Source organism: Odontesthes bonariensis, chromosome 7 (assembly GCF_027942865.1).
Source record: "Odontesthes bonariensis isolate fOdoBon6 chromosome 7, fOdoBon6.hap1, whole genome shotgun sequence".
Classification (NCBI taxonomy): domain Eukaryota; kingdom Metazoa; phylum Chordata; class Actinopteri; order Atheriniformes; family Atherinopsidae; genus Odontesthes; species Odontesthes bonariensis.
Window position 1 is genome coordinate 28,812,882 of NC_134512.1, and position 15,096 is coordinate 28,827,977.

Sequence of the window (15,096 nt, forward strand, 5' to 3'; positions counted from 1 at the left end):
ATGGTGGTTCTTGATGCAGTGCTGTCTGAGGGAATCCTTCAGATAAGGATTGTTCACTTGCCTTTTATAATGTGAAACTCTTCCAGATTTCAGATTCCTTCCTTCCTTCCTCCTTTATTGTTACTCTGCCCTGTAGAGGAAGAAACATGTAAATTCCTTCCAATCTGTCTTTTGAGGAAAAATTTTTGAATATTTCTACGATTTGTTTGTTCTTCTGCACATCTTCGTTCCTCAAGGACTCATTCATTCATGGATATGGCTTTTGTACCGCATCATTATTACAATAACCTGTTTGGCTGTAATAATAAAAAAAATGAAGTTAAAAACAGTCAAATACAGAAAAAAAAAAAAATTCAATGTGTTTAATCTATTAGCTGTTTCTATACTGTCCCAAGATTTTCTGAATGTGGTTGTATTTCAACTAAACTACCGATTTTGCTGGTCAGTGCTGCGCTCCTCATCTCTACCAGTGGGTGCATTCCCATCTGTACTTCTTGTGGTTGCTTTCAATGTATTACTGTGTAATTGATGGGGCTCTCTTCATTAATGATCAGCCACAGTCTGTGGGTTGTGACGGCACAGTCAGTGGGATATGCCTGGTAGTCCTCTGCTGCTCAGCTTGGCTGCAGGCCAACCAGCATATGGTCTGGGTGCATGCAATGTGGTTTGTCGGAAGAGTTTTGAAAGTCGTCCAAAAGAATCACATTAAATAGTGATTTTATCAAGTTCTCCGTTTTTACTGGGATTTCAATGAACTGTTAAATTGCTGGATAATTTGGTCAAGGGCAACTTAATACAAGATGAATGAAAAAAAAAATTGCTGGGTCACTGCCAAGACATATCGTGTTTGAAGGCAGTGGAGCACGACTGACATAGCTCTTTAAAGATTATGACTTTAATTCACTGCTTTACAAACTGTGATGGAAGTTGTTTGTCTCCTCTGAGCTGATATATTGTGGTGCTGATATATGGTCAACGTTAACCCTCACATTAAATTTACAAAAACTTGTTCATTTTCCTAGGTTTGCAAAAAAAAAAAAAACATTTGAGAACGTCTGAGAATTTTCTGAAATGTGTTAGAGGTCTTGATTTGTTGTTTCAATCCAAAACAAACGTGGCTGAAAAATGATCTGAAGCCCACAGATGCGCAATCTGAACCTCCTTTGCATTTCAATAATTCCAATAATTACAATATATTACTAAGTGTAAGCAAAGCTTTAAACTACCGTGAACTTGTTCAGTATTCTTTAAGAGAAAAATTACAATGTAAATCCAAATTAAAGTGCCCTGAGCAGATTTTATTTTTTACAAGTTGGAATATCTCAGACCAGCTGCAGGCTGTCTATGAGACTACATGTTTATTTTGGCGCTGCACTTTCTGGATGCTGGGTAATTCATCACACTGCACTGATTTTGATTGCAGTCATTATTTTGTTGCCAAACTGTTTTATGGACACGCCAGTCCAAGAAGTGCATTATAGCTGCATGTTGATAGCACCTGCTAAAAAGTTTTATAGCTGATGATAGCTCCTATCACAGATGATAAGAGGAGCAGCTGCGTTGCATGCATATTCTCCCCTTTGCATTTCATCCTTGTCTAATCCACAGGATTGGGACAAAAAGGTGTGAATGAGGATGCTCAGGTGGCCACGTTGGATCGTCTTACTTTTTCTCCTCTTTGGTGATTTTGGAGCAGTTGTTGACTCAGCCCAGACTCACTGATATTCGGCTCCCTGACCCCCCCCACCCACCCAAATCACAAGCCCTGCCCACCCCGGTTCCCCCGTGGGGCCGACCCAAAACAATGCTTCTATTGTGTCCGAACCACACATCTCCCTGTGTCTGCTTGTCTGTATTGATGTGTGTGTGTGTGTGTGTGTGTGCTAAGTATGGTATGGTCTCATATATCAAGCCTAAAGTGGAACCAGAAGCCTGAATCTTGAACTGGTGTTTTTGGAGCATGTGTTTGACAGAGAGCCAATTTTGTTCCCTGGATATAAGTGTATTCAGCCCCACGTCAATGTATTTTATCTTAAACAAAAAGATGAGATTTCAATTTTTGATAACTCTCAACCCTGTAATTGCTTTCAGGTTCCAAATTGTATGTATTGAATGTGAATTTCTTTCTTCTTTTATGTTATTCAGGAACTAGCATGCAACAGCGTTAGGGTGCCATATGTCACAGATTTATTTGAAAAAATGCACAAAACTATAGAATTGAAATTAGGTGAACTGACCTTTTGGTGCATTATATGCCTGGGCTTTTGGCTCCTCAGTCCGCCTTGCTTCATTGTTCTCCACCTCTGGCTTGACCAAATTAGGTGGAGATGTTACCTCTTTTATACCTAACAAGTGACAGCTGAGGAATAGAATCGGCCTGTAATGAGATGCGTTGCCCATCCAAGTTTTGCGAAAGAGAGTCTTGAGTGAGAGCACGAGTCCTTTTCTTTGTGGACAAACTTTTACCCTGTGGTTAACTAAGAGTTAGGCAGCAGTGGTTATTGATATCAGCGCTGTAATGCAGGGCAGGCCTAACCTTTGTGACTGCTCAGCAGGGATCAGCGGTGAGGCTTTTCTAGTATTAAATGCTCACCTTCAGAGGAAACACTATACTTTGTCTGATTTGTGGCTGCAGTGTTTCAAACCTGATCTTATAGCACTAAAGTACTTTACTGCTGTCAGAGAGTATTTTATGAGTATTTCTAGCATGGGTGGCTGCGTCAGTGTGAATCCAAAACACTGGGATCAAAAACCATCCTTGGCAATGTTGGAATCTGACTTGATTTGATAAACTGCTGGCAAAATAAGTTGTTCATTCATTTTTATGTGCGTTATCATTTAAAAGTTAGCAACTCACTGTTATAATACATCTTTCTATCTATGTACTGTATCAGATCTGACTGGTCTTATTGCTCGGCAGTGGAAGCAAATGTGTGTTTGAAGGAGATGCTGCATGTAAAGAGGATTGGATAGCAGCACTATCTCTCAGAAACGTACCTCCCCACCCCAAGTCAGCAGGCCGACCGCTTTCTCAGGCCATGTTCTCTGACGAGAGTGTCTGGGTGTCATCTGACAGATGAAAATAGTGTGTGTGAAACATACACCGTGCTAACACGCAGCCAGGCTAACCTCTCTGCAGTGTAATGGTTTTACAACACTGAGCAAAGCAAGCAGTGAGATTGTGTGTGTGTGCATGTGAACGGGTGTGTGGGGGTGTTATATGTGCCCTCTGTGCAATTAAACGTCTCAGCAGTGTAGTGGCATTCTTTAATGTGTGGTGTGTGTGTAAGTTTAAGTGCTTCAGAGTGCACTGGTGTTCTGACATCAGTGTGTATGTGTGTTTGTATATGTGTGTGTGTGTCTCTTTCCCCCTCCTAGCTGGTTCCTCTCCTCATGTTTGGACATATGTTGAGTTTTATTTCACTGAGACATCAATCCTGCTGGCCAGCTGTTAGGACAGCTGCTCTCTCTGTTCCTCTCCTGCTCTTTTTCGCTCTTTCATTCACTCTCCCTCTATCTCTCTCCATCATTACGCCTCTCAGTCTGTTTCTGTTGAGCTGCCTCTTCTGCCTCTTTTTTCTAATATCACTGGATTTTTTTCTTTTCATTTTCTGTCTTGTTTCATGTAACTTGTTGCTTCTTCTTTCTTTCTTGCTCTCTTTCTTTTGCTTCCTTCCTTCCTTCCTTCCTTCTTTCTCCCCTTCCTTCCTCCCTTGCTCTCCTCTCCGCCTGACGCTGTGGGGTCTGCAGCTGAAGTCACAGCCCTGACATAAATTTGGAAGTGCAAAGTGTAGCTGTCAGCTTCCATTTACCCGCGTTCAGCAGCAAAGTGAAGACACGAAATATATTTTTTTTTCAGCCGCGGGTGTGCAATGCAAACATCAGGCACCTACTAGAACATCGGCCTTTGTTATCTTTAACATTAACTAATTTTTCAGATTAATGCCTTTTCTCTTTACCTTGGCATTTATCTGCAGACTCCTGAGCTCAGAGTTCCTGAGCTCTGGTACACCATATTACATGTGTGTGTGTGTGTGTGTGTGTGTGTGAGCGAGAGAGAGAGTGAAAGAGACACTTCCCTTCAGGTTAATTTTAAGGGAACCTGTGAAAAGTTACTCCTACTATTACTAGATGATATACTGTATATCCTCTTCTACATGTCAAAAAAACAAACTATCACACCATGATCTAATGTGATACAATGAAGAATACAGACAACGTAAAGACCTAAACTAGGGTTTAAAAAAAATGTTACTTCAGAACATTTTTTAAGAAAACATCCAGCCACACAGATTGAAATCTGTTGTGTATGTGAATACATAGTTAAGTGGAGGGTGAAGAGTTTATTTTGGCACATATGGAAACATATTGCATTTCTATTTTGAATTGCTATGTTTGTGATTTGCAAAAAACTATGTGATTTCAGAAAAAATTATATCTATATATATATATTTACATATATATATGTATATGTATATATATATATATATATATATATATATATATATATATATATATATATATATATATATATATATATATATATACATATATATAAAAGTAAATCTACCTGTCATACATAAATTACTCAGGACACTCAGGGTTTCTATCATGTGATAAATGAAAAAAAAGCCTCTCCACTAAGGAGATTTTATTGAAAAATTTCTCTCCATGAGAAACTTTTGAATACAAATAAACTGACACAGTAAAAGACCCAATGCTCATAGAAGCCTGTGGCACACTGTGTATTTCTTGGCAGTGGATGTTTGGGACTGTTGATGCTTGCCTGCCACAAGCAAAGTGCACAACAGTAAGGCTCACAGAAAGTTGCCTGTGGCTTGTGTTAAACACCCAAAACACTGTCTCTTGGTAGGTTCGCGTGAGGACAGGTGATAAAATTTTGTTTACCCAAAACATTTGTCATCTCGCTTGCTGCTGAAGCACCGATTTACGAAGGCTTTTTAAGCATATGCGTTCATTTTGAATTTGGAAAATTTATGAGATGCTAAAAAAACAATGGGACATCTCACTTCTTATTTGCTTAGATGGTATCAGATGATTAACATGATTGGGTATACAGTCACGTGAAAAAGAAACTACACTAAAGATGAAAGATGAACAATTACATATTGACATATTACACCGTGTCATTATTTATCTAACAAAACTCCCAAAAATGCAGAAACAGTGTATGGAAAACTAATTCACCCATACTCCTTCTATAGGACTTAAGAGGGTAAGTAGCAGCCAGGTGCGTGTGAGCACCTCTGTAAAAGCAGACGTTTTGTCAGTTTGCTAGTTTTGAGTGTTTAGGTGTCAAGGAGGATAGACATCAGCAATGATCTTAGTGAAACAATTGTTACCACCTATCAATCTGCGAAGGGTTATAAGGCCATTTCCAAACTATTTGGAGTCCATCATTCTTTGGGAGAAAAATTCTTCACAAGTGTAAAACATTCAAATCAGTTGTCAGTCTTCCCAGGAGGGGATGTCCCAATAAGTTCATCTCAAGGTCAAACTGTACAATGCTCACAGAAATGGCAAAAAACCAAAGGGCTACATCTCAGACTCTACAGGCCCCAGTTAGCATACAGTTAGAGAAAGAAAATGTATCACCTGTTTGCAGGGGTTACAGGAGAAAGCCTCTTCGCTCTAAGAACACGGCAGCATGGCTTAGGTTAGTAAAGCTGCATCTGAACAAACCACAAGACCTCAAGAACAATGTCGTTTGGACAGACCAGACCAAAGTGGAGATGTTTAGTCATTATGCACAGCGCCATCTTTTGTGGAAACCAAACGAAGCATATCAGCACAAACACCTCATACCAGCTGTCAAGCACAGTGGCGGAGGGCTGATGATCTGGGCTTATTTTGCAGCCACAGGATCTGGACACATAACAGCCAGTGAGTTGACCATGAACTCCTCTGTACACCGAAAGATTCTTGAGTCAAATGTGAGGCCATCTGTCTGACAGCTGAAGCTCTGCCCAAGTTTTGTCATGAAACAGGACAATGGTCCCAAACACAGCAGCAAATCTACAAGCAAATGGCTGAAGAAGAAAAGAAGAAACAGAGTAATATATCATGTGCTGGTGTTCATCTTAGGTTGCGTGTAGTTTCTTTATTCTAAGATCTGAACACCTGATTTTTTTCAGAATGTCCTGATATATTAAACTTTAGAATTGAAACAGGAATCACTTTCTATTTCATGTGAGTCCAAAAAGAGCATCCCAGAGAGGCTAATTCTTCCCACTCCGCTGGGTTAACAGTTTTAAGAGTTTGGGAGTTTCATCATCTATGGTGTATAAAAGATTTTGATAACTCTGAGAAATCCCACGTACATGTGACATACGATTGTAAACCGGTGCTAAATGGCCATGATCTTCAGGCCTTCAGGCAGCACTGCATTAGAAAACAGACACAACTGCATCAAACACGACAAAATTTCCCAAAAATGTATGTTGTTGTGTGAGCCTGAGCACTCACCCTTTTTCAACCTCCCTCATTACTCAAAACCATCTTTTAAAGAAGAAACAAGCATTTTCAAGCTCATCCTCATCTTCAGCATCATTGCCATCTGTCTGACCTCCTACCTTCCATCTCTCTGCTCCCTTTTCCTTACCTCCTTATCTATTCATCCTTCCTCTCCCTCCTCTTCTTGAGCCGTCCATCTTCCGCAATTCTCCTCCACTTGATAAAGGAGCCAATGTTCAGACGGTGAGGAATTTTTATCCACTCTCCAATCTAAACAGCACTTGATCCTCGACTCAGCTTAGGCGACAGATAGAGAGCCATCTAGGGTAAAACATCTCCCTCTCATCCCTCTTGTCTTTTCCTCTTCCGCTTCCCCTCCCCACCCACACTGCACCCCTCCCACTCCCCACTGTCTCCTCATCCGATCTGTTTATCAGTTGAGGGGGGCGTAAATTGTGCATCTGAGTACACACACGGTTGACTTATGCAGATGTGTCCCGCAGTTACAGGTTGTATTTTCCTCTCTAAGTGCTGCCATAAATTACGCTCTGTGATTTTTTGTGTGATACGAAGCCCCTAAACAAATGCACGTCGGCGTCTTTGGGTCTTGTGATGACAGAAAAAAAAAGCCTCTTCTGATCCTGTCTTATATCTCCCCTTCTTCACTGGCTTTGACGCAAAATGTATACATGTTCAGTGGATCCACCTGTCTAGTAAATCTGCTGTATAAAAAAATGTCAGGTGGATTCCATTGTCCTGAGGATGTGGAAATTGTGTTTATTACATGACAGTACTGCAGTGTGGGTTATCATGCCCAGAGAGTTTTCCCTAATATGGGAAATCACCACCAGAAATGACTGTATATTTGAAATTGTTTCCTCATTTTTATGGCTGCCCCCCCCATCCTTTGTTTACATCGACCCCTTGTGATCCGGGCCAGTGCATTAGCTTATTTACAACAATCATAATCCGACTGTAAACATGCAAAGATTTAATGGGCTCAATGAGGAAGGAATTGTGCTCGGCTGGCGGAAGGCATCTCATGACCGCACAATGTGCCCGTACGTACAAACTAAACATTAAGCCATTCACAATAGACCATGTGCCGTTATGAGTGCCTATAGCGCCTTTTGTCAGGATAAAGGCACCACAAATGAGCTATTGTCTGACTTAACCATTCTAAATCAGGCAAGCCCACAGGGGCATGTTTTCGACACAGCACCCAAGAATGTATCCTTTTTGTGTGTGTGTGTGCGTGTGTGTGTTTGACATCCGTGGTGACTGAGGCTTTGGCACGGAGCCCTGCGTGGCCCTGACACCATCTGCGGCGCGTACGCTGGCATGAAAGCCAGAGTTTGCACACAAACTGCGAAGGGTTGAAGTCGTGTGTGAAGCAGCTTCGCGTGCGGGAAACTTTTATAGATGTTGTATCCCAGGATAAAGCAGAAGAAGAGTGCGGTTTTAATGCTTGGAGGTACAACCCAGAATATTTCATCAGTCCTGGTTGATGTTTTGTCACCTGTGGTTGCTGGCCGTACCTAACATACGACATCAGAGCAATTCATACATCTGCCTCGAGCACACCGAAACAAGCCGGGGATTCAGAGGATTCATTGTGTCACATTCTGGAAAGAAAAAATCTTTTCCCATGCAGCTGCAGAAGCAGCATTTTGATGTAGCTGCTGATTCTCCTCACTCTGCAGATTGGTAATAACATTTTCTGAGGGCACATGTTCTGTAAAACCCTAATCAGAACATTAAAACTCAAGATTGAACTTTCAGCACTGAAAACCGAAAATGGCAAACTCTTTCTCTTTGCACTCTCTTCCCACACAAACACTTCTGCTCACACATACGCACACATGCACTCTCTCTACAGTCTGGCAAAGAATTTAAAAGTTCCCATTGTTTAAAGTGTAGTTCACTGCAGGGCGCCAATTGAACAAATGGGACCTTATGAATCTTATGAGACCACGTGTCTGTGAAGTCTATTATCCTGAGGCTCTGAGACACATTGTGAGAAAGAAGACAAACAGGATCCCATCTCTGAACAATGCACACAGTCTCAATCTGGTCAGCTGGATGGCTGCTGCATTTATTTATCTATTTATTTTGGAGAAGAAGCTGGAAGATTTAACAACTCTTACGAGGGACAAGAACCCATGCCTTTGCTGTCTTGAGCATTTCCCACTGTCCTTATGCTCACAATCTGTCAGATGTTATGCTTGTGGATTACAGCGAGGCATCTTTTTGCTGATTTATTTTGCTGATACTAAACCAGAATGACTTCATTCATCATGTTATCCTCAAAGAGGTATCATAATAATGTAATAATAATTGTTTCCTTTTCTTTTCTTTTTTTTTTCTTAGAGCCGTCTTGCATGGAGAGACTCCTCTCCAAAGAGTGGAAGGAGCGTGTTGACCGCCTGAACGCCAATGAGCTGCTGGGGGAGGTTAAAGGTAAGAGTTAGAGAGACGTTATCCACAACAAGGCCAACATTCACGTGTGCAGCTGCAACTAAATCTGCATTCCAATTGTACAAGTGAGATGTTGAACAGCCAAACCGCAAAAAAATTCATACCGTACATGGTAGGTGCTGTGAAACAAGGAAACACGAACAGGGACACCACGGTAATTAGTACCTTTCTGAAACCTGCAGATCTTTGGCATCTGAAGCTCTTCTTTTGCTCTTTGGTTCACCGAAAGATCATCAGTGTTATAAAGCAAGCAAATGGTATGTGCACAAAAGATGAAAAATAAAAAATGATTCCGCTTTACCAAACCTGAATTCAAGGGGGAGAACTGCTCAAATATGCTGTAATTCTCCCCTGAATGTGCATACTTTCAGCGTGTTTCTGCATATGAAAGCATCAGAGTAAACGGTCTCCCTGGCTACCTGTCGAGCCGCTTTACACAGGTTGTAATTGTTACTTTGATTAAAGGTTGTGTATGAGGGGAGGGGCTGCACAAGCTCCAATATTTTTGTCCACATCAGCAAATAGCATTTATGAGACTATAAATCGTACCGAAGCGAATGTATTCCCGACCTGCTTGGGTGTTCAGATGTGAAGACAGCAGCATTGCGAAGCGATTTTATGTTAGAATTTCATTTAGTGGCAGCAGCACGAGGAAATCAGATGCAAGTCGTCATCTTTAATGATATGATCAAAGCCTGGCATTCTGTTTTGTTCTCTTCATGTTTTACTTTGCTTGTTGAATAAAATATTCAACTGTTCCGCAGTCAATTGTTAACAGAAATCTTTAACCAAAATACATCGTAAATATATTGCAATATTAGCTGGATCGCCACCACTAACATCATCATCATGATTTAAAAACTTTTTTTTTAAGCATTGAACTTTTAGAGCATTGTAGTTTTTTACCACCCTGTCTAAATTGACAAATAACACAACATAAAGGCAATGTCTTTATTTTGAATTATTGTGCCTTAAGTTTGTAAAACCCTGTTTGCACCGGTTGAATAAAAGGAAATTCTAAGTTGGTGTTTGAATAGATGATGAAAGAAAACTGGGAGAAGCTGTTTGTGATCCTGCTGTAATGGCAAATACTCCCTCTGTGGTAAGAAGGAGAAGGGGATCTCAGAGAGCCTTCTACAGCAGAGCGGTTTCATTGTTGGACATGTATCTAGCTCCATCTCTGTCTCACTAATTACCACCTCCATCTCCACACTCACACACACCACTTCCACACAGAAAATACAATTTCCTCTTAAAACATCTTTTGCAAATCAGTAGTTGGCCATCTGCCACACACCGGATCGCTCTTCAAAAATCCCAGAAAGCTCTTAAACCTTGAAATAGAAATGTCATAACCTATTCTACTGAAATCTACTGAAATCTTAAACAGATAATATTCATTTATCCATACTTTTAAATCATTGCCTTCTCTGTAAATTTTGAAAGTGGATATTTCATGCACATCAGTTTTATTCTATATTGTATTGTAATGTGAATTTTTTCAAAATGAAGACACAGACTTTAGAAATTAAAATAAGCTTCCTTGATTTGTTGTGCTGAGAGTTAATGGATGATAACCTTAAATGTTATTCAATAATGCAGTAAGTGTGATAAATCCTTCAGTATTTAGGCGACCAAAACAAAGCGATATTTTTTCAACAAAGACGCTTGAAGGCAACATGCTGCCCTAGGTTAAGCCTTGTTTTCATTTCATGTGATTTGTGATGCAGATTTAGCAGATTTAAAACATATTAACCCACACATCTCTTTTTGTTGGTGAGGCAGGCAGAGAGGCAAATGCACTTTTCTAGAAATTCTATTTATGTACAATTGATTTTCAGTTTGAATAAATAATTAAATTTGGGGGGAAATGTTTCATCAGGTAAAGTTGTCAGTGACAATCATTTATATTTCTTATTTTTTTTTATTTTTATTTTTTAAGTATCCGGCATCCACCAGTAGTGAGTCACAAGCAGTTTTTGGCAAGAAAAGTCCAGAATGGCTTGAGACATTTAATTAACATTACTACTTTCAAACAAAGTACTTTTTTTGTCATGTTAACCTAACACAGACATGGGTCTGGAAGCAAATTAAGGGTCTCAGAGATCAGTTCTTGTACTTTCTCTGTGTAAAGGTTTGCATTTCATTTTTTTTCTTTTATTTGAGTGACAGAATTTCTATTTCTATTTTAACAGCTGACTGCAGTTACACGGAGCAAACATCTATATCTATGTCCTATATGTTAAGCTGGACAGTTCCTTGTGAGTCAATTAAAGACACTGATAAATATAGGACGTTACGGTACATGAATTTACATGAATGGTCTAAGACCCAGAAGTGCACAAGCTCACAGATGTCTCTGTTCCTCCGCTTCGACTAAAGAAAGGCTCTGAAGAAAGTCAAGCGTTTTATTTCTCGATGGTTGAAATGAGGCCCGGTCTGGCTGACCTAAATACACTAACACAACTGTCGCTCTGTGTCTCCTCACACAACAACCTGAACCTACTTGTTCAGTTGCAGTTATTTTAAGGGTGAAGAAAACCGATGACCCCCCCTTTAATTCACTGGAACATTCATTAATGCTCACAAGTGCACTTCAGCTTGCAATGCATGCAGTAAATGTATGTCTTGTTCCGCTATTCTTGTTTATGTGGGGAAGATTTGTGCGCTGTACAGTGAGCCAAAGTTGCTCACACAAGCATCTGCCAAAAAAGCGAGTGCAGTCACCGAAGAGCTCCAGCAGGGCAAAATTGGACTTTGAACACTTCAGTTCCGTGATTTTTTGCTCTGTTTTCATCATCGTGTCATTTGTTAACATCAGTCTCAATAAAACTTTAGTCCTGGCCTTTATTTGCTCTCCACCTTTCTCCCCCCTGCCACCAATAATGTTTTTTTTTTTAGTCTTGGAGGCAGCTAACTGAATTTCTACAAATTTTAAGCAGCTCTTGTGTAACTTGTGGAGATGTGTTGTGTCATGTTTTAAGCTTTTACAGGTTTTGACATGAAACAAGGCATGACAGAAATGCAGTAGTAATGTATTTAAACCAGAGGTAAATACTGTATTTAATGGAACATGACAGTATGATGAACATAACACAGGGAAAACGCACATCATACATTCTGAAACGTCATGGCACTTTTGCATAAAAACAAGAAGATACAGGCTACAAATAACAGCAATGAAATAATTGAAAGAACATTTTCATTTAGAAAGATTGAGCAGACTTTATTCCATCTTCATGTTCCTAGTGAGATTATTATTATTATTTTTTACATTTTTGCAATTTTTAGTATTTACATTTTTTAAAACGCACAAGAACAGATGGCTGGAGTGCGTCTCATTATAATGTTAGATGCATGAGCCGGCACATCTGGCAGCATTAATTATACTCACATTCAAGAGTAATTTAAATCTAGCATCTTTTGATTTTCATGTCCGTGTATGCTTCTGTCCATCTGCAGAAGAAGAGTATATACGCTACACCTGAACTTGCACAGTTTGCATGCGAAATGTGTGTATCCTGCAGTCCTGAGCAGATCAGGGACAGGATGTAACCACGGTGTTTGCTGTGGTGCGACGGTGAGGAGAGGTTTAGTCATGATGTGCTGGGAAATGTGATGGTTTGGTGGAAGCTCCAAGCTGATGGTGGAGTTGATGGTGGAGTTTTGTCAGAGATGTGATAATGTGAGTCACAGGTGATTGTGTGAGTGTATGTGTGTAAGCATATTTGTGTATTTTTGAGTCTCAGTGTGTGTGTTGGTATATTTGTGTGTTTTTAAAGGGAAGTGGCTGAGACACAATTTTGTCAGTCATTGTGTGACTTCATGATCAGTCATTCACCTATTAAACACGCTGTGTGGCCAATTATTTGTAACGCCATCATTACCTCTACGCATGTTTAAATACCATGTAGACTTCAATGTAAATAGGATTTACTCATTTCAGTTAATATGTACTCGTATAATGAAGGAGCAAAAATGATCAAATGTCTTTCAGATGGAGGCCACTCTTTAGATAGCTAAACTATTGAGCTGTGAAGATCAAACATTTTGTGGTGAAAAGTCAGAAATCTCTCAGATAAGAAAAGTTGCAAGCTGGATCAAAAGGCCCCAGAGAAAACCAATATGAAGCAGAAACTTGTTATCTTCCACTGTGACCATATCTCACAGCTGCTGGAAAATGATGGCACTGAATGGGGCTGTTTGGATCTTTTTAGACTGAAAATTGTCTGAAAGTTGACTCCCACCCTAGCTTCCAGTTTCTGGAATTTTTTTTCGAGCAGCGTTACAGAGAGAAGTGCAGCATTCAAGATTCCAGATGCAGCATTATCATAATGCAGGAGGCTTCCTCTTCCTCACCTGACGTTAGTCATACTAACAATTTCTGTCCATCTTCACGAACGTGAAACTGACAGCCTAGAATCACCAGGCATGTAGAATACATACTATTGTCAACCTGTCCAAAATGTAGCAGTTGTAACTGTCTAACCATGTGCAACACTCTGTGAAATCCTTGAGCCACCCCCTATTTCTTTGTATTTTTTCTTCTAAGAATTTCCTTTAATTCTTGATTTGGAGCAAAAGTCCTTCGGCCTCTCCAAATTTTCATTGGATCTTTTTAACTCTTTAGTCCCATCCTTGTACCTGACCATTTTCAGAGAAATGTGTTTTTTGTTTATTTGGCCATTTAACACAACTAAACTGAATCACTCAAGCATAGAAAGGAACCTAACTCACGAAACGAACGAAGGTTGTGTCTACACAGAACAGACAAAAAACACTTTCTGGAAATATATGAAGAAGCAGACTTAACTGAACTGAATTGGATAATAGTTTTTATTCGTCCCAAAATGGCAAATTTTGTACAAGGGCCTATTCATTCATTTTGTAACATGCACATCAAACCATTCTAATAATTCTAACTCCAACCATCGTTGGCGAGAGTGCAGTAAAAGTAAAGAATCCATTAGAAACAATGTGCAGTGCAGGACCAGTCTGGGACCAGTATGACAGAGGCCTGTTGTTTTAGCTGTGGAAAGTGGACATACTCAGGCTGAACAGATATGCAGACACTGAACGGCAACATGATGATGAATCGAAACTTGAACAATATGTATGCAGAGGACAGAGAAAGGAAAACATAGTAATTGTGCAATTTTTGAGCCTTTGTTGTGAAACTGAATGTTTTTCCACCGTGTACCAACAGTATTACATATTCTGTCATGAGGTCGGGCTGTAACTGTCTGGAAGTGAACGACTCTTAGTTGTTGATTACAGGATGGATGTTCACTGACTTTTGAAAGGCCAGAAATGTTCAACTGTCATTTTTCTTACATTAATGCATTTTGGACTGAACAATTGAGTTAAGGAGGATTATGTTAGCTTTGTATTTTTTTCTTTATTTCTTTGGTATTGTTTTTATTTTCATGAAGAAAAAATTCATGTTTCCTTTGTTAAACATCCAGGTTCAATAACATTCTGGATGGACTGATGGCATTGTGTTTATTAATACATAAAATAAATCCAGAGGATCAGTTATGGTCTGATGATGAATATGTAATTTAAACACAATGGAAAATACAGATTTTCACATTTTTCAGCACAAGACTGATATGAAGGAAGTGTAATGTTCTTTGCTCATTAAAGTCACTTTCTGTTTGAGTAAAGAAAAAAAACTGAGCGTAGCTAAAAATTCTATGCAAGCATAAAAAAGGGACTTAAGTACAAATAAATAATATAATGACATAAATAAAATGTGAATGAATGAGTTTAAGTTGGAACAAAACACGATGTACACTTCTTTTGTCCAGTTCTGTTTTTAGCAATGCTCTTATGTTACTCCTGAAATTTGAAGGTAAGTTTATAGGATGCAGAGATGAAAGCTTCGTGTAGCTGTAAGCATTAAAAAACTGACAATCGTGCAGAAGTGGGAGTTCAATTTCATAGAAAGATCATTCAAATCGTCCATACATAGCAGGAAAACTGTTCATGGCTTTCTGTTTTGGCTGCTGCCCTCAGCAGGTGTCAGGAATAATCCTGATAGATGGAAAACGGAAACTTCTCCGATGGTTATTGGTGCCAGAAGTGTTGAGGGAACGCAAGCCGCTGTGTTTGGTATGCACAACCCGTAATCCACAAAGATGA

General features: G+C 39.6%; 1 protein-coding gene across 3 annotated transcripts in view; it reads left to right on the forward strand.

The window, feature by feature from the left end:
- Nucleotides 1–15,096, forward strand: part of LOC142384311 (transcription factor SOX-6-like) — a 121,106-nt gene that overhangs the window by 50,738 nt on the left and 55,272 nt on the right. For all 3 annotated transcript variants that reach the window (XM_075470463.1, XM_075470464.1, XM_075470465.1), the window contains exon 5: nt 8,845–8,934. In XM_075470463.1, coding sequence (XP_075326578.1) covers nt 8,845–8,934 — 90 coding nt within the window. The remainder of the gene's footprint in view (nt 1–8,844; nt 8,935–15,096) is intronic.